The 21,912-nt window shown below is 48.1% G+C and overlaps 1 protein-coding gene across 5 annotated transcripts in view; it reads right to left on the bottom strand.

The window, feature by feature from the left end:
• The window catches only part of FARP1 (FERM, ARH/RhoGEF and pleckstrin domain protein 1), a gene marked incomplete at both ends in the record, with an annotated part of 238,806 nt that overhangs the window by 25,114 nt on the left and 191,780 nt on the right, over positions 1–21,912 (bottom strand). For 3 of the 5 annotated variants that reach the window (XM_080690176.1, XM_080690177.1, XM_080690178.1), the window contains 3 exons: positions 13,833–13,966; positions 15,032–15,121; positions 16,167–16,354. In XM_080690176.1, coding sequence (XP_080546302.1) covers positions 13,833–13,966; positions 15,032–15,121; positions 16,167–16,354 — 412 coding nt within the window. The remainder of the gene's footprint in view (positions 1–13,832; positions 13,967–15,031; positions 15,122–16,166; positions 16,355–21,912) is intronic. The other 2 variants (XM_080690179.1, XM_080690180.1) reach the window with 1 other exon arrangement.

The raw sequence follows: 21,912 nt of genomic DNA, 5'->3' as shown, positions 1-21,912 counted from the left end.
ACCCTTAACAACTTAGTAAAACCCTGTTCCCAAATAAAAAATAAAAACAGGACTAGAACTCTAGCTCAGAGGTAGAATGCTCCAGGATTCCATCCCCAGTAAAATTAAAAAATTCACTATGCCAGTTCAGGTTGTCTCCTTTCCGGGGGCTGAGCAAAGGGTGGAGTTGAGATGGAAGAGTCCGGGTCATGGCTTGTGTGGCTTGCTGAACACCAAGACTGAGCGCCACAGAGTGCGAGCCCAGGAAGTATTTGTCAAGTAAATAAAGGTAGGTCCGGACAATCTTGTTGACTTCAGGATTTAATCAGGCCTTGGAGGTAGAATGCTCCTGGGTTCCATCCCCAGTACAGAAAAGAAAGAAAGAAAGAAAGAAAGAAAGAAAGAAAGAAAGAAAGAAAGAAAGGCTGAAGGGCTGAGGTGGGGCCGAGGGAGGCGCAGTGCTGCCTGTTCAAAGCCAGTGGCACCCTCGCTCCTTCATCTTGCCCTGCCTCAGTTTCCTCGTCTGTACATGCTTAGTGTCCTCGAGAGGATGAGCCCAGGGAGACGTGTACCACACTTGGAACGGCGCCCCTCGGGTGTTAACTGTTGATCCACTTCTTGGGAGAGGACAGGCCTGCTCTCCCGGCCAGCGCAAGACAAGTTCCACAGGCGTCATCTCTGATGCTACCTCCTCGTTATGACCGACTTGCCATAAAAAGTTCCAGGGTCGGTTAGGGACAAGTCTTAAGCTGTCTTCTCAAGTTTGAGGCTAAATGGAACACTCAGGCAGACAAAGCCATCGCAGGGCTGGAGCAGTGCAGACGAGATGGGCTTCCTGCTCCGACTTGGAGAGGACAGAGCACAGGAGGGTCCTGAGCAGCAGAGCCGTCCTCACCACACCAGTCCCATGTCCGCCCTAAGGCCGGGGTGAACCACGCTTGCAGCTTCTCCTCTGGGGTGTGAGGACTCCCTGGGCAGTGCTCCCCCAGCCCCTTGGAGGGGGAGCATCCCGTCATTTATTGATTGATTGACTGATTGATTGATTGCGGTCCTGGGGATGAAACCCAGGGTCATTCTACCTCCAAGCCACAACCCCCAACCCCACAGTCCTTTTTTTAAAAAAAATCTTATTTTGAAACAGAGTCTCACTGAATTGCAAAGGGCCTCACTAGATGGCTGAGGCTGGCTGTGAATCCCGATCCTCCCGTCTTAGCCTCCCGAATGCTGGGATTACAGCGTGCGCCACCTCTCTCCAGAGGCAGGAGCTATGCATCCAATCACAGCTCAGGCTGAAGTCCACCTGCTGTGTGAATGGCTGTGGGCAAGGGGCTCAGCCTCTCTCAGCTTCAATCCATCATAAGTTAGGGATAGCAATACCTACATTTGCAAACGTTATTTCTGACCAAGAGCTGGCAAGCTTTTTCATAGAGGGCCATGCAGTAAATCAGTGAGGCTCAGTGGCCCACGGGGTCAGTAGCAACTACTTGACTCTGATGGTGTAGCGTGAAAGCAGCCAAGGGATAGAAGCTAAAAAAGCAGGCATGGCTGTGTTTCAATAAAACTTTATTAAAAAAAAAAACAAGTGGCAGATCAGATCGGCCCCCGGCGCCATGGCTCGCCATCCTGTTTTTGAAGATCAAGTGGAAAAATAGAGAGAAGAGTTAGGGTGTGATGGTCTTAATTTTGATCAGTAATACTAGCAGTAGGAAAGGCACATGCTTGCTTGATGTATACACAGCAGGTGCTCTTTAATGGGAGTTTATTAGCAGAATTAACACGAGCTTTGCACTGGAATATGGCCTTGTGGGTTAGAAGGTCTGTCTAGCCTTTCTTCCCAGGGCCCCCTGATATAAAGGTGCACCTGGAGCCTCTGAGGCCTGACATAAGCAGTGTATCACCGTGGAAGACTTAGCCCAGAGGAAACCGGGCCACTGCCATGCACTGGACGGTGCTGGTTTGGAGAACCTTATGGTGCCAGGTGCTGAGTTATGCCAAGGAGAAGGAATATGATTTTTCCCTCATCATTATTTTTTTCTTCTTTAATTGTGGTGCTGGGGGTTCAACCCAGGGCCTCATGCATGCTAGGCAAGCACTTTGCCATCGAGTCCCAGCCCTAGCCCCTCTTCACTCTCCAGATGGATGCTGCCCAAGAGATCTTTGCGCAAGGACAGCTGTGTTCCTCCATCTTATCTAATACAGCAGCCTCCAGCCACATGCAGTTAATGAGTGCTTGAAACGTGGCTCACGCTACGTAGAACCTGAACTTCACCTGAATTAACTGTATTTAAACTTCCCAGTGACTAGTGGCTACTGCTTTGGGCTGCAGGGATGCAGATGTAATTCTTCATCCTTTTGAAATGTCACTTTCCATTTTTAAATGGCTTCAACATCTTTTAGAGGAAGATGAGGCAGAATGGATTAAGACCATGATAAAAAAAAAAATGGCCAGGCATGGTGGCGCACGCTTGTAATCCCCGCGCTTGGGAGGCGGAGACAGGAGGATCGCGCTGGTTCGGAGCCAGCCTCGTTGGCTTAAGAGACCCTGTTTCCAAATATAAAAATATAAAATAGGTCTGGGAGTGTAGCCTGGAAGTAGAACGGCTTCCAGGAACCCGAGTACCACGGGAAAAAAAAAAAAAGTCAGCAGGAGCTTTGATGCAGTTTACTGACAAGAAGCCATTCGACCCCTCGGTCAGGCGAGCCGAGGTCACACCGAATTCCAGCACATGACGGGTTCCCCTGAGGAACCTCGAGGCAAGGAAAGAGCTCTAGTTATAGATTCCAGGTGCACGGGGACCAGCGATATGCAGAGACCAGTGACCATCTTGAGAATTCAGAGAAGGGAGAGGGAGTCGCAGCTCTGAACTGGGCTGAATTGATTTCACAGTGAGAAAATCAATGCAGCTAAGTGCTGCCGGGGGAGAGCGTGACTCAGGATTCCTGGGCCCTGCGGCGTCGCCCTTACCCTCAGCTTCCTGTTGACGGCCCCGGCACTAGAATAATGGAGCAAGGAAAGCCGGAGAGACATTGGGATATGGACCACGGAATGTGCTACGACGCTGGCTGATCTCCCCTAGAGAAAATAAAGTAAGCGGGGTCCCCTGGGGAGAGTACTAAGGTTCACCCAGAAGCCTTCATAACCTCCACGTCTGCCAAGAGTTACCCAAAGCTTGAACAAAGAGTGCGGGACAGCAATGATGACCCTGTGCAATACTTAAGGGGATTGACTCTCTGAAGTGAGCTTGTGCAGCTCTCTTGATCTTGGACAACAATAAAATAATATGGATATCAGGCCCTTTAAGCCAGGCGTGGTGGCGCACCCTTGTAATGCCAGTGTAAGGTCTGCAAGTCATCCCTCTGCACCCACAGACACGCGAGATCATCCATGCAGGTGCCATAAGTCTTTATTAGTCCAGCCCACTTGTCCCGGGCAGCTCCCTCCCCCACCCCTGTGTCGTGGGTGCGGGGTGGGGGGGAGTGTGTGGAAGGGAGCCTTCCACCGGTGTAAGCTCTCTCTGTCTCAAAATCTCTGTCTGTCCCCCCAGATCGCTGCGTCCCTTCTTTTTATTGAAGGGGAGTGGTCTTCCGTGGGAACTCCGGAGCTTGCAGGGTAAGGAGGCGGGTCTTCCTGCCTCCTGGCTTCCAGCCCCGCCCCTGCCCCGTGGGGATCTAGAACCTAACACCCAGTACTTGGGAGGCTGAGATAGGAGGATTGCAGGTTCGCAGCCAGCCTCAGCTACTTAGTGAGGTCCTCCGCAACTCAGTGAGATCCTGTTTCAAAATAAAGAATAAAAAATAGGACTGTAGCTGTAGCTCGGAGGTAGAATGCCCCTGGGTTTGTGCAAGGACATCTGTGTTCTTTCTATCTTATCTAATACAGTAGCCACCAGCCATATGCAGGTAATGAGTGCTTGAAATGTGGCCAGCGCTACCCAGAACCTGAACTTTACCTAAATTAATTGTATTTAAACTCTTCTATGTGACTAGTGGCTACCGTTTTGGACTGGGTTTTCATCCCCAATACTGCAAAAACAAACAAACAAACAAACAAAAAAACCCCATCAGATCCTTTGTTGAGTGAAGCTTAGTACCACACGGCTCACCTGCAGACACAGCCCACCTGTACAGGTCGAGGCAGCTACATCAAGCACAGGATACTTGCCTCTGGCAAGAGAGGGTGGGAAAGACCTGCTTGCAGTAACCTCAGGTGTGATGGGGGTTGGGAAGCAAGCCGGCCAGGCGTGGGGCTCTCTTCGACTGCCCTTCCGCACAGACCCTTCATTCAAACACAGGCCAGAGGAGAGAGATCTGACGCCGGCCGCGGCGTCTGAGCTGCATGGTGCCAGGGCCTTCCTGCGTCACCCACGGAGGATGAAAAGCCGGTTTTTAGCTCACATCATTTAGAACCAAGCCTCATGGGCCTCGTGGGACTGCTGAGCGATAAGGGAAACAGAGGTGGGAGATGAAAGGGGCCTTCAAGAACCAGGAACCTGAGAAGTCTGTAAACTGGAAGGTCTGCATGGGATTAAAAGCCCCAGGGAAGAAGCGTCCCTGAACCCAGCAAGACTGAGTCCACGTGAGCCAGGCTCTCCTGCTTGCTCCAGGATTTAGCTCTAAACTGAAGTCCTCACGGAACTTAACCCACCGAGGCCTGGCACACCTGCTGCCTGGGTCAGAAAGGCGGCAGTTCCACCTGCAAGTTCCCTGGCTTCCCAAGGGCCAGTGAGGATCAAAGGAATGCATTCAGGAGGGCGCGTAGGGGGCGCCCACCCAGGGTGACCACAGGGCGCCCAGCCCTCAGCTTACTCTGCCCGGCTACATGTGATTTTCTTGCTTTTGTAAACTGGGTTGATTCATCGACTGATAGGTAAATAAATAAATATAAAACTTACCACTTTAGCCCTTTCTCTTTCTCTCTCTCTCTCTTCTTTTATTTGGGGGGGGGGGGTTACTATGGATGGAACCCAGGGGCATTTCACCTCCAAGCTATACCTCCAGCTCTATTTTTTATTCTTTATTCTGAAACAGGGTGTCACTAAGTTGCAGAGGGCCTCACTAAGTAGCTGAGGCTGGCCATGAACTGCAATCTCCTGTCTCAGCCTCGCAAACGCTGAGATTACAAGCATGCACAACTACACCAGGCTCCTTCCTTCCTTCCTTCTCTTCCTTCTGTTCCTTTCTTTCTCTCCTCACTCCTGTCTCAGTCTCTCAAATACTAGGATTATAAGCGTGCACCATCATGCCTAGCTTATTTCCTCTTTCTTTCTTTCTTTCTTTCCTTTCTTCCTTCCTTCCTTCTTTTTCTTCCTTCTTCTTCTTCTTCTTCTTCTTCTTCTTCTTCTTCTTCTTCCTCTTCCTCTTCCTCTTCCTCTTCCTCTTCCTCTTCCTCTTCCTCTTCCTCTTCTTCTTCTTCTTCTTCTTCTTCTTTTTAGTGATACTGAGAATTGATCCTGGGGCATTCTACCTGAGTTACACCCTCAGTCCTACTTTATTTTTATTTTGAGACAGGGTCTTGTAGGTTGATGAGAATCTCTCTACTTACTGAGGCTGTCCTCAAAACTGGCGATCCTCCTGTCCCAGCCTCCCAAGCACTGAGATTACGGGTGTGCACCACCATGCCCAGCTAATCTTAGTCATCTCTAAGTGTAGGGTGCAGGGGCGGTAAGGACACTTACGTTATTGTGGTACCGTCACACCATCTATCTCCAGAACCTTTTCATCTCTCCAAACTCAAACTCTGACCCATTAAACAACAACTCCACATTCCTCCTCCCGGAGCCCCTGGCGCTATTCTGCTTCCCGTCTCTGCGAATCAGACTGCTCCAGGACCTTAGGTGGACTCAGGTACTTGTCCGTTTGCACCTGGCCTATTGTGCGTCTGAATCTCCTTCCTTTTTACATCTATACAACGTGCCGCGGTGTGGATCCACCATGCTGTGCTGACCTGTCAATGTGCTGCAGACACACGGGCTGTCTCCACCTTCTGGCTGCTGTGAACCCTGATGTGAAATATCTGTGTCCCTTCTTTCAATTCTTTTGGGCATATTTCTAGGAGGATTGTTGGATTATGTGGTAATTCTGCCTGATTTTTTTTTGAGGAACACTAATGATTTTTTTTTTTTTAATGATGCCCCAGTTAGAAAGTGGAAGCTTCAAAGGGCAGATGGAACAGGAAGAAAAACGTTTCCTTTTCTTTTACGTTTGTTCACTGAAATCCTTGATCATCCCTTGAGTGGTCCTCTCTGGGAAGGGCCTCTGCTCCACCCTGAGAGACCTCTGTCCCCTAAGGAATGCCCCCTGTGCATCTCAGCCCTGCAGAGCTTCCTCCTGACCAGGAGCCTCCTTCGCCAGGCTGTCCTTGGTCATGGCTGTCCTTGGTCATGGATGTCCTTGGTCAGGCTGTCCTTGGTCATGGCTGTCCTTGGTCATGGCTGTTTTTTGTCATGGCTCTCCTTTGTCATGGCTCTCCTTTGTCATGGCTGTCCTTGGTCAGGGTGTCCTTGGTCATGGCTGTCCTTGGTGATGGCTGTCCTTGGTCAGGCTCTCCTTGGTCAGGGTGTCCTTGGTTATGGCTGTCCTTGGTCATGGCTGTCCTTGGTCATGGCTGTCCTTGGTCATGGCTGTCCTTGGTCATGGCTGTTTTTGGTCATGGCTGTCCTTGGTCATGGCTGTCCTTGGTCATGGCTGTCCTTGGTCAGGCTCTCCTTGGTCATGGGTGTCCTTGGTCAGGCTCTCCTTGGTCATGGCTGTCCTTGGTCAGGCTCTCCTTGGTCAGGCTGTCCTTGGTCATGGCTGTCCTTGGTCAGGCTGTCCTTGGTCATGGCTGTCCTTGGTCATGGCTGTTTTTGGTCATGGCTGTCCTTGGTCATGGCTGTCCTTGGTCAGGCTGTCCTTGGTCATGGCTGTCCTTGGTCATGGCTGTCCTTGGTCATGGCTGTCCTTGGTCATGGCTGTCCTTGGTCAGGCTGTCCTTGGTCAGGCTGTCCTTGGTCATGGCTGTCCTTGGTCATGGCTGTCCTTGGTCATGGATGTCCTTGGTCATGGCTCTCCTTGGTCATGGGTGTCCTTGGTCAGGCTCTCCTTGGTCATGGCTGTCCTTGGTCAGGGTGTCCTTGGTCATGGCTGTCCTTGGTCATGGCTGTCCTTGGTCATGGCTGTCCTTGGTCAGGCTGTCCTTGGTCAGGCTGTCCTTGGTCATGGCTGTCCTTGGTCATGGCTGTCCTTGGTCATGGATGTCCTTGGTCATGGCTCTCCTTGGTCATGGGTGTCCTTGGTCAGGCTCTCCTTGGTCATGGCTGTCCTTGGTCAGGGTGTCCTTGGTCATGGCTCTCCTTGGTCATGGATGTCCTTGGTCATGGCTGTCCTTGGTCATGGATGTCCTTGGTCATGGCTCTCCTTGGTCATGAGTGTCCTTGGTCAGGCTGTCCTTGGTCAGGCTCTCCTTGGTCATGGCTCTCCTTGGTCATGGCTGTCCTTGGTCATGCCTATCCTTGGTCATGGCTGTCCTTGGTTATGGCTCTCCATGTTCATGGCTGTCCTTGGTCATGGCTCTCCTTGGTCAGGCTGTCCTTGGTCATGGCTCTCCTTGGTCAGGCTGTCCTTGGTCATGGCTGTCCTTGGTCATGGCTGTTTTTGGTCATGGCTGTTCTTGGTCAGGCTGTCCTTGGTCATGGCTGTCCTTGGTCATGGATGTCCTTGGTCATGGCTGTCCTTGGTCATGGATGTCCTTGGTCATGGCTCTCCTTGGTCATGGGTGTCCTTGGTCAGGCTGTCCTTGGTCATGGCTGTCCTTGGTCATGGCTGTCCTTGGTCAGGCTGTCCTTGGTCATGGCTGTTTTTGGTCATGGCTGTTCTTGGTCATGGCTGTCCTTGGTCATGGCTGTCCTTGGTCATGGCTCTCCTTGGTCATGGCTGTCCTTGGTCATGGCTCTCCTTGGTCATGGCTGTCCTTGGTCATGGCTGTCCTTGGTCAGGCTGTCCTTGGTCATGGCTGTCCTTGGTCATGGCTGTCCTTGGTCAGGCTCTCCTTGGTCAGGCTCTCCTTGGTCAGGCTCTCCTTGGTCAGGGTGTCCTTGCTCATGGCTGTCCTTGGTCCCTCTCCCCTCACTGACCCCTACCCTTGGCTCTCGCTCCCGCCCCCTCCTCCAGCAGCCTCTTAGTTCCCGGTGCTAGCCGTGACTCACGTTATAATTACGCTTATGGAAGGAAAATTGTCATAAACCTATGATCCAGAAGATTTGCTCTTCACTTGCTCTTCCTCTCACCACTCTCTTCCTTAAAGATTTGATTCTTCTTGTGGATAACATCCCAAGACCCTCCTCAGGGTGCTGTGTCTCCCCGGCACAGGGCCTGCGTTTCCAACTGCTCACTCTTGGCTCGTCACAGTGACAGTGCCCACAGCCGGTTCCCTTCCCTCACTTTCCTTACTTTCTGTGCTTCCTTAATTTCTCTCTTAATTTTAATTTGGGAGCGTCCTCCCAGTTCACCACACTCCAAACTCCAGGGGGCCTCCGTGCCCCTTCTCCTTCATCTCTCTGGGCCTGGCTCGGTGACATCTCAGCACCTGGCCTGTCTGGTCCTCCTGGCTGGACTCCTGCGCTGCTTTTCGAGTGACCCTGGCCCCACTCTCATACAGCCGAGAGCTCTGCCCACAGCTTGCTCCAGGTGCCTCTTGGCAAGACTGCTCACCGCCCCCGCTCCCTTCCGCTAAGATCCGCACGCAGTGGGAGCCACCACGGCACTGGGCCAAAGTGGGCCTCCATCTGCCTTGGGGTACCACCTTGCCAGCCCGTGCCCAACATCCGCCGGTCACCTCAGGCCTGGAACATGGGGGCCCAATGGAATGCCAAGGCTGGTTGCAAGTGGCTCTCTCTGAAGGTGTTTGAACAGCTGCCTAAACGGTCCTTTGCTTTCAGGAAGAAAGGCATTCTTCCAGCATCCCAAACTCACCAAACCAGTTTCCTTGTTTTTGAAGAAACGGGTAAGCTGGCCTTTGGCGGCCTCTGCCCTGCTCAGGTGTGTGTACACAGGACAGGGCAACATTTGGAGAGGGGCAGGTGTGTTTACCAAGCCGGGGTTGGGCCTAATCATTCCAGAAAACTTCCTGATACTTGTTCTGCCCCAGAATTTCCCCCTGTGGGTGGAAATCGGTCGCAGCCTGTGTGGGGCAGAGAAGAAAAGGTTCAGTGGCCATGTCATCACAAGTGTCAAATTCTGGGGAACTTTTGGTGCAGGGTAAAGTTTAGATTTATTTCCGTTAACAGTAATAATTGAAAATATTACTACTGAATAAGATCTGGAGTTAGCTGGTCATAGCTCTCCTTGGTGAGGCACACTTGTCATCCAAGCATTCGGGAGGCTGAAACAGGAGGATTGCGGTTTGTGGTTAGTGGCCAGCTTCAGCTACTTAGTGAGGCCCTTTGCAACTCAGTGAGACACTGTTTCAAAATAAAGAATAAAAAATGGGGCTGGGGCCGGGCATGGTGGCACACATTTGTAATCTCCGCGCTTGGGAGGCGGAGACAGGAGGATTGCGCAGGTTCAAAGCCAGCGGTGCTGGCTTAAGAGAGCCTGTTTCCAAATAAAAAAAGTATAAAAATAGGTCTGGGAGTGTAGCGGGTGTAGCTTGGAGGTAGAAGGCCCCTGGGCTCCACCCCCAATACTGCAAAAAGGAGATCTGTAGTTTATTTAGGAACAACATAACAATGCTGGTTTCTTACTTGTTCTTTGATTTGTTTTGTTTTGGGTACTGGAGATTGAACCCAGGTGCATTCTACCTTCAAGCTATATCCTTGGCCCTTTTAATTTTGAAACAGAGTCTTGCTAAGTTGCTGAGGGCTTTTCCATGTTGCTGAGGTTGGTCTCAAACCTGCGATCCTCTAGTCTCAGCTTCCCAGTTGCTGGTATTGGGATTACAGGTGTGTCCCACCATGCCTGGCTTGGTTTCTTACTTTTGATGATTCTGCCACAGTGATGGAAAATATTAGATATCATGGGAAGTGTGAGGTGTGTCCAGATTATCTTCTTGGCAACCTTTTGCTAAATCTAAATTATTTTTAAAAAAAGTTTTAATTTCAAAAAGAAAATGTCAGCTTTCCCCTTTCTATGTAGGGCAGAGGCAGGGCACTCAGCCCTTTATAAACACTGTCTTTTTAGTTCTTAAAACTGCTCTGGGGGCAGAAATTCCAATCCACATTTGACAAAAAAGGAACTTAGGCAGCCAGATGCTCCCAAACTTGGCCTCAGCCATCGCAACGGACACGAACCAACCCGCTCTATATCGAAACAGTGGGAAAAATACGCATATACACATCTGCACACATAACACAAATGTACAAATACACACACGGGCACACAGGCACGGTTTGGACACTTTGCTCTGACGCCTTCTTACTGCACCCAGCCCAGGGTGGCCTGTCCTGTGTAGTTCATGTCCTCAAGCCAGCAGCAGCACTCCACGCCCTGCTGGACGAAGCGCCCTTGTCTAGGAGATACCTGGCTCTCACCCCGGGCCTTCTTCCTCCTTTAACAACACAAGTCCCCGGTGGACCAAGCCAGACACACGCCTACTAAAATAGCCAGCTTCATGTTCTTATAAGGGAATACCTGAGACAGGATGGGGGTATAGGAAAGAAGGTTTGGGTTGAGGTCTGAGACCAGGCGGCAGTGTTGGAGTGCCTGCCACCCCAAGTCCCACATCTCAAGGCAGTAGCAGAAGAGAGGTCAGGCCAAGTTCCGCAATCCTCCTTGGGGGCACTCCCCCAACAACCTAAGGACCTCCTGCAAGGCTCCACCTCTTAAAGGGCCACAGCACCTCCCAAGAACGCCACACAGGGGACCAAGCCATAACATAATATACAGCCCTTTGAGAGACACTGAACATACTCCAATTATAGCACCGACTCACTCATTTGTTGGTTCATTTGCCCATCTCTTCAGGCTTGCAGAAAAAAGAAACAAGACTTATACTCAGCCCATGAAAAGCAGACCCAAGAACCACAGGTGGTCACACTTGCTGGAGGCACCGTAGAATCAGTTATTCCAAAAGAGGTATCCATCTTAGTTCCTCCAAGAAGCACTTTCAAAACCTAACTCTCCAGGTTTCCCCTCAAAGTTCAGCTTCAGGAAGGCTGAGTGCGGCCCAGCAATCTGTTACTGTGGTCTGGAACCTTCGATCCTCCCAGCTCAGCCTCTTAAGTACTGGGATTATAGGCATGTGCCACCACATCTGGGGTGTATGTGTGTGTGTGTGTGTGTGTGTGTGTGTGTGTGTTTAATGAAATGCAGCCTTATTATCCCACTTCGGGTCTGTGCCTCAGAGCTGGGGGAGAATTCTGCCTGCTTGAACTGGGCCCTGACGTCTGACAGGTGATTCTTTACTGTGCTCTGGGCTCTTTCTAATGAGGCAGTCCAGGGCAAAAGCTCTTGACCTTGGCTACACATTAGCATCGCCTAGAAAGCTATAGAAAACACCAATGCCTAGGTTCTTCCCTCCAGAGATTCTGATTAATTGGTCTGCGGTTCTGCCTGGTGAAGGTTTTTGAAAGGTTCTAAGTTTTTTTTTTCTTTTTTTTTTCCGGTAGTAGGAATGGAACCCAGGAGCATTCTAACTCAGAGCTACATTCCCAGCCCTATTTTGTAGTCTGATTTTGAAACAGGGTCTCATGGCATTGCAAAGGGCCTCACTAAAGAACTCACTGAGGCTTTCCACGAACCATGATCCTCCTGTCTCAGCCTCCTGAATGCTGGGATGACAAGCGTGCGCCACCATGCTCGGCTTCTAAGTTTTTAATGAGTAGACAATGTTGAGAACTTCAAGTCACTCACTCAGCCTTCCCCTCCTTGGGTCCCTGCCACTTGGGACTTAATCGCTGAGGTTGACCCCCGCCCCAGAACCATCTATTTGGCCCACTGTCCCACGGCCACCGAAGGCCACGGCGGCCATCCGCTCACTCTTTCTAGCTTTGGGTCTTACACATGGTTCTGGTGTCTTTATTCCTTCACAGATAAGTGCTAGATGCTAAAGACCTATGGTCACAGACAAACCTACGAGTATATTGTTTATTCCTAAAACAAAACATGCCAGAGAGATCTGGAAAGTCCTCTGGTTGAGTAGGTCAATGTGGGAGTCGAATGAAGCCATCACGACGGGGCCGCCAGATGCCACAGTTGATGGCATTTCCTACGTGTGACCTCGCTAACACGATTTAACCAGTGCCACGTGCACTGAAGCTCCTACAGTGACACCAGGTCAAGAGGCTCCGAGCCTTTACTCAGTTCACCCACGGATGGACCGACAGATGTCTGGGAAGAAGACAAAGCTTCGTCGTCAGGTCTTTCCCCTGACGACGGCCTCGCTCACCTTTGTGCCACGGAGGAAGCTACGTGTCAGAACCAAAAGAAGTTCCAGGTAAAGTTGGGGAAGTTAAAGTTAGATTTTGTAGGATTTCAAAAAAATAAAAATTGAAGAGTGGCATTGCTTTTACACTCCCAATAGCAAGACTCTTGTTGAAGTAGCATGTCTGTTTCTCCCCCATTGTCAGCGAGGCTGACTTTGTACCTATTATTTCTCCATTCTGGCTGAGTCTCCCCTGAGGGGGCTCTCCGTTAAGCCTGCCGTCTCGTTCTCTCAAGGGAGACAAAGTGCACAGGAATTATCCTCTGGCTACGACCCATGTACAAAGCTGGCCATCACTGCGGGGATCAGAGAGCTCACACCAGCCCAGCAAAGCAGGAGGGCAGCTCTGCTTCTCTGTTACACTTATCCTTAAAAGTCTGGAGCCAGCCTGGGAGAAGGCTCCTTTGGGCCTCCAGTCACTAAATGCCCCCGAGGCCACCTGTAAACAGAGTCTCACCTACAGTGAGGTTGGTACACAATGGGTCCCTCTGCATAGAAGAATCCTGCTATTATTTCCTAGAATATTTCAAATGCATGTTTAGAGAACAATGAACTTCCTATCCCACAGTCTGTCTACATAGCATTATCTTTTTATAAAAAAAAAACCTTCATAAGAATTTTCTACAAAGGTTCTATTTTAGGTAAGTGGACATCAGATGTGTATTGTACAGTATACAAAGTTTTTCCAGATGTTTCTGCACTTCTCTCTCCATCTGCCAGGCTACTATTTTATTTGGTAGTTAATAGATAGATTTTACATTATTTTTAACCAATCTGCTATTGATGGACATTTAGGTCATTTCCATCATTTTAATTCTGCCCTGAATGTGTTTGTTCATGTCATTTCACAAATTAAAATACATCCCTATGATAAATCAAGGTAAAAGTACATGTGTATGTGTTGCACAGAGCGTTGTATTTTCCAAAGGATTCTGAGGGCAGTATTACATACAATACAGAAAACCACATAATGCACTTCACAGCTGTAAAAGAGGCACCTCTCAAAGCCTTCCAAAGCGTCCTTGCACCCCTGTTCTTTGAAGTCCCACCAACCCTCCAGCAGCAACCACCTTCCCCGGGTGTGGCGGCTCAGCCCTTTAATCCTAGTACTTGGAAGGTTGAGACAGAAAAAAAAGGCAGATTCAAGACCAATCTCAGCAATTTAGCAAGACTGTCAACAACCTAGTGTAAGATCCTGTTTCAAAAGCTCAGAGGTGGAATGCCCCGAGTTCAATCTCCAGACGAACACACGCACACATGCACGCACGCACAGCTACCACCTTTAGTTTACGAGAATCATACAGCTATCGTAAATCATTTTAGGACTGGCTTGTCTAAGCCAGTTTCCTGCCCTTTTCTCTGTTCCCCCATACTGCTTATATGGGACAATGTAAAATAACCCAGGGCGGGGGTTCACGGAGAGGGAAGCGCAACTGTCAAATGCGACTGTACCTACCACAGGGCCAGTCGTTGCTCAATTTCCTTGAGAAAATTGGTATGAAATTTGTGCAAAGGTTCGAAGTTCGGGAATATGAGGCTTTTCAGTGTCTCGGGCATGGAGTCCTCTTTGCTTGCTGTGCTGTGAAACCACTGGGGACAAAAAGGAAGACAGATCAGAGGTGTGGAGACGACCCATGGACGCTTGCAGGTCTTCAGAAGCCAACCTGCAGCGAGCGGAGACTGGGGGACACTGCTTTCTGCCAAGAGTTTCGGCATTTCAGGACGTAAGGGCCATCTAGGTCTCACTGCTTCTCGTTTCCCCATTTGACAGAGGAGCATGGCCCGTCTCCCTATCACTGCACTCTAAAACGTGTTGCCCTCTGAGTGTTTACTTCAGGGCAGATCTCATAAATGTGCATCTCCTTGGATCAGAGCCTCCCGAGGCCATGATACCAGATAGTCACTTATTGATGACAGTGGGAACCCTTGGCTACCTCTGCCCCTTAGGCAAAATGCTTGACATAAATGTTGTAGATCCCGGGGGGGGGGGGGGGGACAGAGCTGCCCCTGTGCACAGAGCCACGCAGGCAGTCAACGTGGGCGAGGACCAGATTCTGCGATGTTTACAGAGCATCTGCCCCTGGCCAAACACAGGCACATCCCGGAAGAGTCAGGGGCCCATGGCTCCCTGGTACCTCCCAGCTAGCTAGCATTCCCTAGGAATCCAGGGGTCAGAGGCTCATCTGGGATGTCCACATTTTGTTTCCAATCTGGAACAGGACTGATTTACAAGAATAAAGGGCAGTTTTTTTTTAACAGGTTTTGTTGACAGGACTCAACTTATTATCTCAAATGAGGCTTCTTTTTCTTCAGAAGTCTCCCTTGAGCAAAAATGTAGCCAGTTACATTTGACAACCGGCAAGACACAAAATGTTCTGGATCGGTGCGTGCAGGCAGCAAACCATTCCATTTTAATGTTCTCTGTTTAGGAATGTCCTTCCTTTGCACTTAAAAACCACAATTATAAACATTTTTATGAGGCAGGTTTTAAATTTAGTATAGCGTCAGCATTTCATCTCTATAGCCCAGGTCCCAAATCCTCCCATCGAAGTCAGAGAATCAACATTTAATTAGCTCCAGCTTTCACTCCTAAAGCGAAGAATTAGTTTAGATAAATCATGTAATTTAATGCTTTGGGGGAAATTCTGCACATACCGAGGTGATGACCTCGAGGTCCTTCAGATACGTTCGCTCCGTGGTGGAAACTTCTTTAGCAATAAAATATGCTTTGTCGGTTGGGAACCTCTGCGAAGCCAATCAAAGAAACAAGACACAACAATCATTTTTGAATGGAAGTCTCAGAGGATGGCCTTGATTAAAGTGATATATTACTGACTTACTATCTTTTGTTAGCCAGCACCAAGACTAAACAAACTATTTTTTTCCCTTTTTGCATAGGGGAACTAGTATGAGAATGTGGTCTAGGGATGTCTCCTTACACGTAAGTATTACCATCAGCTAATCAGTCTTGGAGGAAACTAAGAAAGAGAAACGAGGGTCTTTGGTGCCGTGGGCTGGCAGTGCTGGCTGGTGTTCATGAACTTTCATGAAATGGAAGCTATGGTGTTTATGGGAATACTAAAGGTGGCTGGATAGAAAGGGTGCAGTCAGATGGTGTTTTGTTGTGACTAGACTCCCTGCAGCCTGTCAGCTAGGCAGTAGCATCCGAGAGCAGGCCGGCCATCGGGCTTTGCTTTCTTTCTAGACAAAAATAAAAGGAAGTCACTTACTGCCCATCATCTTGCTGACTTCTCATAAGAACCCACTTGGTTGTACCTCTGGGTATAGATACAAAAGAACTGAAAGCAGAGACTAAGCAACATGTATATACCCATGTTCACGAGAGCCAGAGGTGGGAATAACCTAACTGCCCAGTGACAGAAGAATGGAGAAATAAAATGGGATATATCCATACAGTGGAATATTACGTGGCTTTAAAGAGGAAGGAAATTCAGATTCATGTTACAATATGGACGAAACTTGAGGACATTTTGCTGAGTGTAAGAAGCCACTTATGGACAAATATGTAATCCACTTATACGAGGTTTTTAGACTAGCCAAACACAAAGAAACGAAGTAAAATGGTAGTTTTCAGGGGATTGGGCGAAGGGATTGCTGTTTAATAGGAAGATGGTTTTTGTTGGGGAAGATGAAAAGTCCTGATGGTTTCATGACCTTGAGGATGTACTAATGCCACTGAAGTATACACTTTCAGAAGTTGTACATTTTCTGTTCTCTTTGCAACAATAGATCACCCACGCACACAGGCAAGCGAGTCCCCGCCCAGCACCTTTCTCCGGCCCTCCTCCTCGTCGTCAGTCCTTGGGCCCGCCTGGTCATTCAGCAGTGGGCTGATCAGGGGCGAGGCCTGCTTCGTGTCAGGGCTCAGGTTGGGAGACAAGGTGACGTTGGTGGGAGCAGCTCCTCCCTGTGAGTTGATGGACAGCTCTGAAAGGTGAGGGCTACCGGTCAGGGAGCCTGTTTGGGGATGAGAAGTTTTAAAGAAAAAAAAAAAAAAACAAAAAATAATTCCTTCTGGGACTTGGTTTCTATTTATATCTTTTCACCTTTTTAAACTTTAGAACCATGACTACCAACCACATGGCAAGCTGAATCATTCGTTTCTATTTCCCCCCTAAATTGTGGCTACCTTCATAGTAAAGATACCGAAGTTTGCATAAGTCAATGGAACCCCAGTTATGTCATTAAGCATAAGACAGATAGCTTTGCATAGATAACAATTAAAATAGCTTAAAAGCGCAAGGTATCCGCAATTATATTTTCCTCTCTTGACTACTGCCTTTGCTTCTAAGAATTACTCGAGAAAGACATAGTATCTAGATAACAATGAGACACGGAGAAATGAGTAGAGAATAGAACTAAACTAACGGGCATCTACAGGAGAGGCGTACTGAGGACAAACTACGTCTTGGAACGATGGGTCACAGCTAACAGAAAGGTCAAGCAACTACCTCCCCACTCTACGAAGAACAGAAGCAAGCTTTGCTATACCTGGTGATGTCACGCCGTGTCTGTTACTGTTTGGGACAGAAACACTAGCATCATATGACATGCAATGGTGGTCACTTAAAAATGCAAGCTGGAGGTCATTACATGATCACGTTTCCTCTTTAGGAGTTAAAAGCAACAGTCAAATTAGTCCTTGAAAAAGGATACCATAATAAATAATAGGAAAATGTAAATATTACCCATTATAAGTCAGCCGAGGGAGATGACGTATCCAGGACACTCTGCCGGGACAATCTTGCAAAATATCTATACCTCGACCCCTTAGGGGTACGTGGGGTGTTTCAAAATAAACTTCTAATCTGTTGTGCTTGACCTAACACATTTATAATTCTAATGCAGGATTAGTGTTAGAGCTAATATTAGATACATCAAGTTAGCATTGTAAGGAAAGAAAATGTCAATGCTTTCTGTTTTTCAGCACAGTCTCAGGCTCACTGTAACTCAGTGTAGTTAAAGGTCTCCACAGGCAAGGTGAGGTGCAATTTTCTGGGAGTACCCTCCCCCATTTTCCTGACATCTACTCTCTCCCTCTGGAGTCATTCGTATGCGTTTTGAAATTACAAGACAGCAGCCTGGGATGAAGCTGATGAAGTAAGTGTAGTGAATTTGATACCAGGAGGGATGAACTCTGGAGGAGCCACCACCGGCCCCCAACCCTCCCCGCCAGGTCGACCAGTTAGCTGGTTCACCAACACAGGCGTGTGAAGAGCCACCACACCTGGAAAACAACCAAGAGCAGATTTCTTGAATCTTGAATGACAAGATCAGAAAATGTGAGGAAAAGGTAGATTTAAGAAGTTCACGTTAAAAAACCACCACAACAAAATCTCGCGTTGTTAACAAACCTCACTGAAAAGAAGTCTTGGTGTTAGAAAAAGACCCAAACACCCCACATACCACCAGACCCAGCAAACCCCGGAGAAAAAGGCCAGAAATTGCTTCACAAATGTCAATTTTATTGACACTAGTGCACAACTGGATACAATAATTGAGAAAGAATAGGAACTTATCAAATAGAAATCGTGACAGCACATTATAACTGCAATTGCTTTGAGGAACTACACTATTCTCTGGTTTCTTAAAAAAACACAAAAAGGATACTGTTATCTCTACAAATAGGAATTAGGAAAGAGAAATCCTGGCAGTTTGTCTAGAGAGCAGAACAGTTCATGCATTTGTGAGCGGCCGTGGGTTGCTTTGGATTCGTCCTCCAGGAGTCTAGCAGGACATGGGGCTTACTGTCAGCTCTCACGCCGTGTGCGAGACTGGGGAAGGCGGTTTATAAGCGAGAGCATGCTGGGCCTTGGGTTTGCAGTGACGTGGAACAGAAAAAAAGCCTTCACCGCATCATTGAAAGAGTTGGAGCAAGAATTAAAAAGTCATTAGGAGGCTAGCTGTAGGGGGAGGTGAGCTGCGAGGAGACAGGAATCATGGGCCCCAGAGCACCCAGCAACAGAGAGAAAGCAACTTGCCGTGGTCACCCACCCCTTTCACTCCCACCCCCCAAAGGTGGAATGCCAAGGCCCTTGCTGCATCCCACCCAAGGACAGGCAGAAAGGATAAGGCAGCAGGCTGGCTCCAGGAGAGGGGCTACCCTGCCAAGAAGGCAGGGCACGCTTCAGAGATGACAATTAGGTTTGGAAGAATCCCCATACGCTGGAGACTCAGAACAGAGGCTGCGTAAAGACATTGGCGTTGCCTGTGTACCTAGGCGAAGGTGGGGCAGCTGGGATAAGCCCTTGGGTTGTGGGTGAACGCCTGCTGTATTTCACTCATGGGTCCCAAAGATGCCTGTGACCCCAATTTTATATATGCAACAGGCACACCCGGGGAGTGACCAGATTAGGTCGGGAATTTCCTTTCCTAAGAGGAGTTAGTGTCTACTAGGAGGGCCAAGAAAGGAAGGTGAGTAGGGGTTACCAGTAAGTCAAGACGTATCAAATAGCCTGATCTAGAAATCTCAGCAATTCTAAAGATGGCAAAGGCCTGGCTCTCTAAAGTTCAACTTCGCAAATATGAGTTGGGTCATGGAGAAGAGATCCTCTTCTCCTCTTGCAAGAGAAATTGCTCAAGGCCTTGAAATTGTCTAAGTGACCTCTTAAAAAAAAAAAAAGTCACTCACTTACATTCACCAGTCAATGCAATGTGCCAAGAAGGGCAATTTGTAGAATTTGGCAGCTTGGTGAGTAATTAAAATTCCCTTTTGACTTGGAGCCGGAGTGTTGACCAGAGTCTGTACAAACTGGTGTCGACACGGGCCAGTTGTCTAAAGGAAGCTGGTGTCCGAGGTTGCTGAGTTATTCGAACCACATGGAAACATGGAATCGGTGTTCACTGAAGTAGTCCATTTTATTAAAAAAAAAAAAAAAAGTGGTCCTGTCCTTAGACAAGACGCACCCGATCTGATTTGTACAGGATTATGAAGCCTGTTCAGATCCCATGGGCTGTCGCCTCCATGGAAGAGTCACAACCCCAGGCAGCGGGGAGCAGACTGTGACCATCACTGATGCTACCCAAAGAAATGACGATGCCTCGCTTATCTCTAAATCACTTTTCCTTTATAACAAAGCACAAAGTAATATCTCTCATCAGAGAGCACTGGGTAAATAATTTGGGGGATCCTGTGAAGAAGCACCTGCTTATTAAGGCAATAGTCAGAAAGAAGTTTAAAAAGATTAGAAGAAAGAAAAAAAAAAAGAAACAATGACTATCTGCAAGTACCTTCCAGTATTCTGGAAGTTTCTAATGTTTTATAAAACATTTTTTCTACTTCCAGAAATGGCCCTGGATTTTTTTTTATTAGACATTCACTTACATTTCAGGGTAATAACTGTGAAATTCTTCTTTTCCCAATGATTTCATGAGCACCAACCTCTTTACACTGTGCAGAGATTATGTTTACGGTGCCCCAGTGGACAGGCAATGCCTGAGTAACACCGCTCTCCACGGAGGTGTTTCTGCTAATTGCTCTTTAAAATTCTCTTATATGCATACTTTCTTGCACAACAAACAATTAGGGAACTTCAAAATAGCACTGCTATATTTATGGATTTCAATTTATCACGCAGCCTAGAAACTCTCTTGCCCCTTCTCTCTCTCTAGTTTAAAATACATTCATAGCCAGGTGTGGTGGTGCATGCTCCAGTACTTGGGAGGCCGAGACAGGAGGATCACAGTCAGCCTCAACAACTTAGCAAGGCCCTCTGCTACTTAAAAAGGGGGAGCGAGGGGCTTAGCTCAGAGGGAGAGTGCCCCTGGGTTCAATCCCCAGCACCACACACACACACACACACACACACACACACACACACTCACACTGAATAAATCATAATTCTTTTCTGGTCCTGGGGAGGCCAGACTGGCAGAATCATCTCTCCATCAAGTCTTCACCCAAGGGATTGAAACCCACTGGGAGCATGGAACTTGATCAAGTCTGACTCCTGCCTTCCTGCCTTCCGGCACAAGTTTCAGATTAAATGTCTACCTCTTCAGTTTATGTGAAAGGCTTAAAGACAAAGTCACACCATTCTGGGAGAAGAAAAAAAGTGCTAATCTACTTTTTTAAGTTAAAAAAAAACAACAGCATTTAGAACACTTAGTTATACCTGCCCTGCTCTGTAAACCGATCAACTGGCAATCTCTAATTGTTAACGAGGCAAGTGGTGTTTTTTCCACAAAAGAAGGAACTAGAAAGTCTGGTATTAATTTTAAAAAGAGTAATCCACAGGTTTTTGTTAAATATTGGTGAAAATAAGAATACTGATTGCTGTTTCAATCTCTTTTTAAAACGTCTCCAACATCCCCTCAAGTAAAATGATTTATAAGCTTCTAGATACCACTTGTTTATTGTGAACTGTCTCCTCTTTGTGGTTCTCTCTCTAGGTTAAAATACATAGTTTAGTGTCCTCTAAACTATAAGAGATTTGAACTATGAACCCAGATATGTTGCTAGGGCACATGTAGCAAGTGCATTAGACATGCAGGTTTTTATCTATTTTTTAAAAGGCTCTTTTTAAATCCACACTTCTCTCTGAAATAGAATATGATAGAATTTCTAGAGATGATCAATTTGGAAAGCCAGTTATCAAAAAAGATCGATGTTGTGCTAAATCAGAGGTGTTCTTCAAAATATGCAGGACTCACTAGGGTCTGAGGCCTAGGCTGGGTTCTTGTCCAATGGGATCTATGGGAAGGGTTGGGCATATCGTATTGAAATTATAAGGTCCTGCAGGAGAGACCAGGGCATGGGATTACCACGTGAACGGTGCTGTCCTCTTCTCAATACCTTAGGTTGCCGAGGGGAATGTCTATGTGCTTCTCAGACCCCGTTCCTTTAAGAAAAGTTTTACAAGCAGCTAAGCATCCACTTCCCAGTCCATCGCCAAGCAATTCAGAAAAGCAACAGTGGGTAGAACTTGCAGAAAAATAAAGAGAGAAATGTCACTAGTAGGGGAGAAAATGGTGGTGAGTGCGCAAGCTTGCTTTCACGTATGAGAAAAGATGGAGAACGCTCCTTTGAAGATGGTGGTGGCGGGGTGGTGGTGGAGGTGGTGGCGGGGTTGGGGTGAGAACAAGGTGCCTCATACCAATGAAAAATACCATCTTGCATTCAGGACAAAGCTTCAGCCGTCAGTGGGAAAGAACAGTTACAATGGACAGTTTTTACAGCAAGATACCTGTTAGGACAAGTAAAAGCCTCTTCAGTTTAGCTTAACAAGAGATAGCAATAGCGTGCACACACTGTTCCATGAGTTTGTCTTTCCATGCTAACAGTCACCAAGCTCATTGTCACCGGAGAAGACAGGCGTCTTCCCAGTGGTGGGGATCCGTGCGTTAGGGAGCTACCGCACGCCACTGCAGTGGAGAGAAGAGGAACCAGACAGCATCTGTCGAAGCCTACACTTCGGGAGACCCATTGCAAGGAGAAATAGCTCGCTAGCCGTGAGATGGCACCTGGGGCTTGGCCGGGGAGCCTTCTACCACAGCTCCCAGTAAGACAGACGCAG

The sequence above is a fragment of the Muscardinus avellanarius genome (genome assembly GCF_963383645.1).
Source record: "Muscardinus avellanarius genome assembly, chromosome: 2".
Lineage (NCBI taxonomy): Eukaryota > Metazoa > Chordata > Mammalia > Rodentia > Gliridae > Muscardinus > Muscardinus avellanarius.
This window is presented reverse-complemented; position numbering and strand designations above follow the sequence as displayed.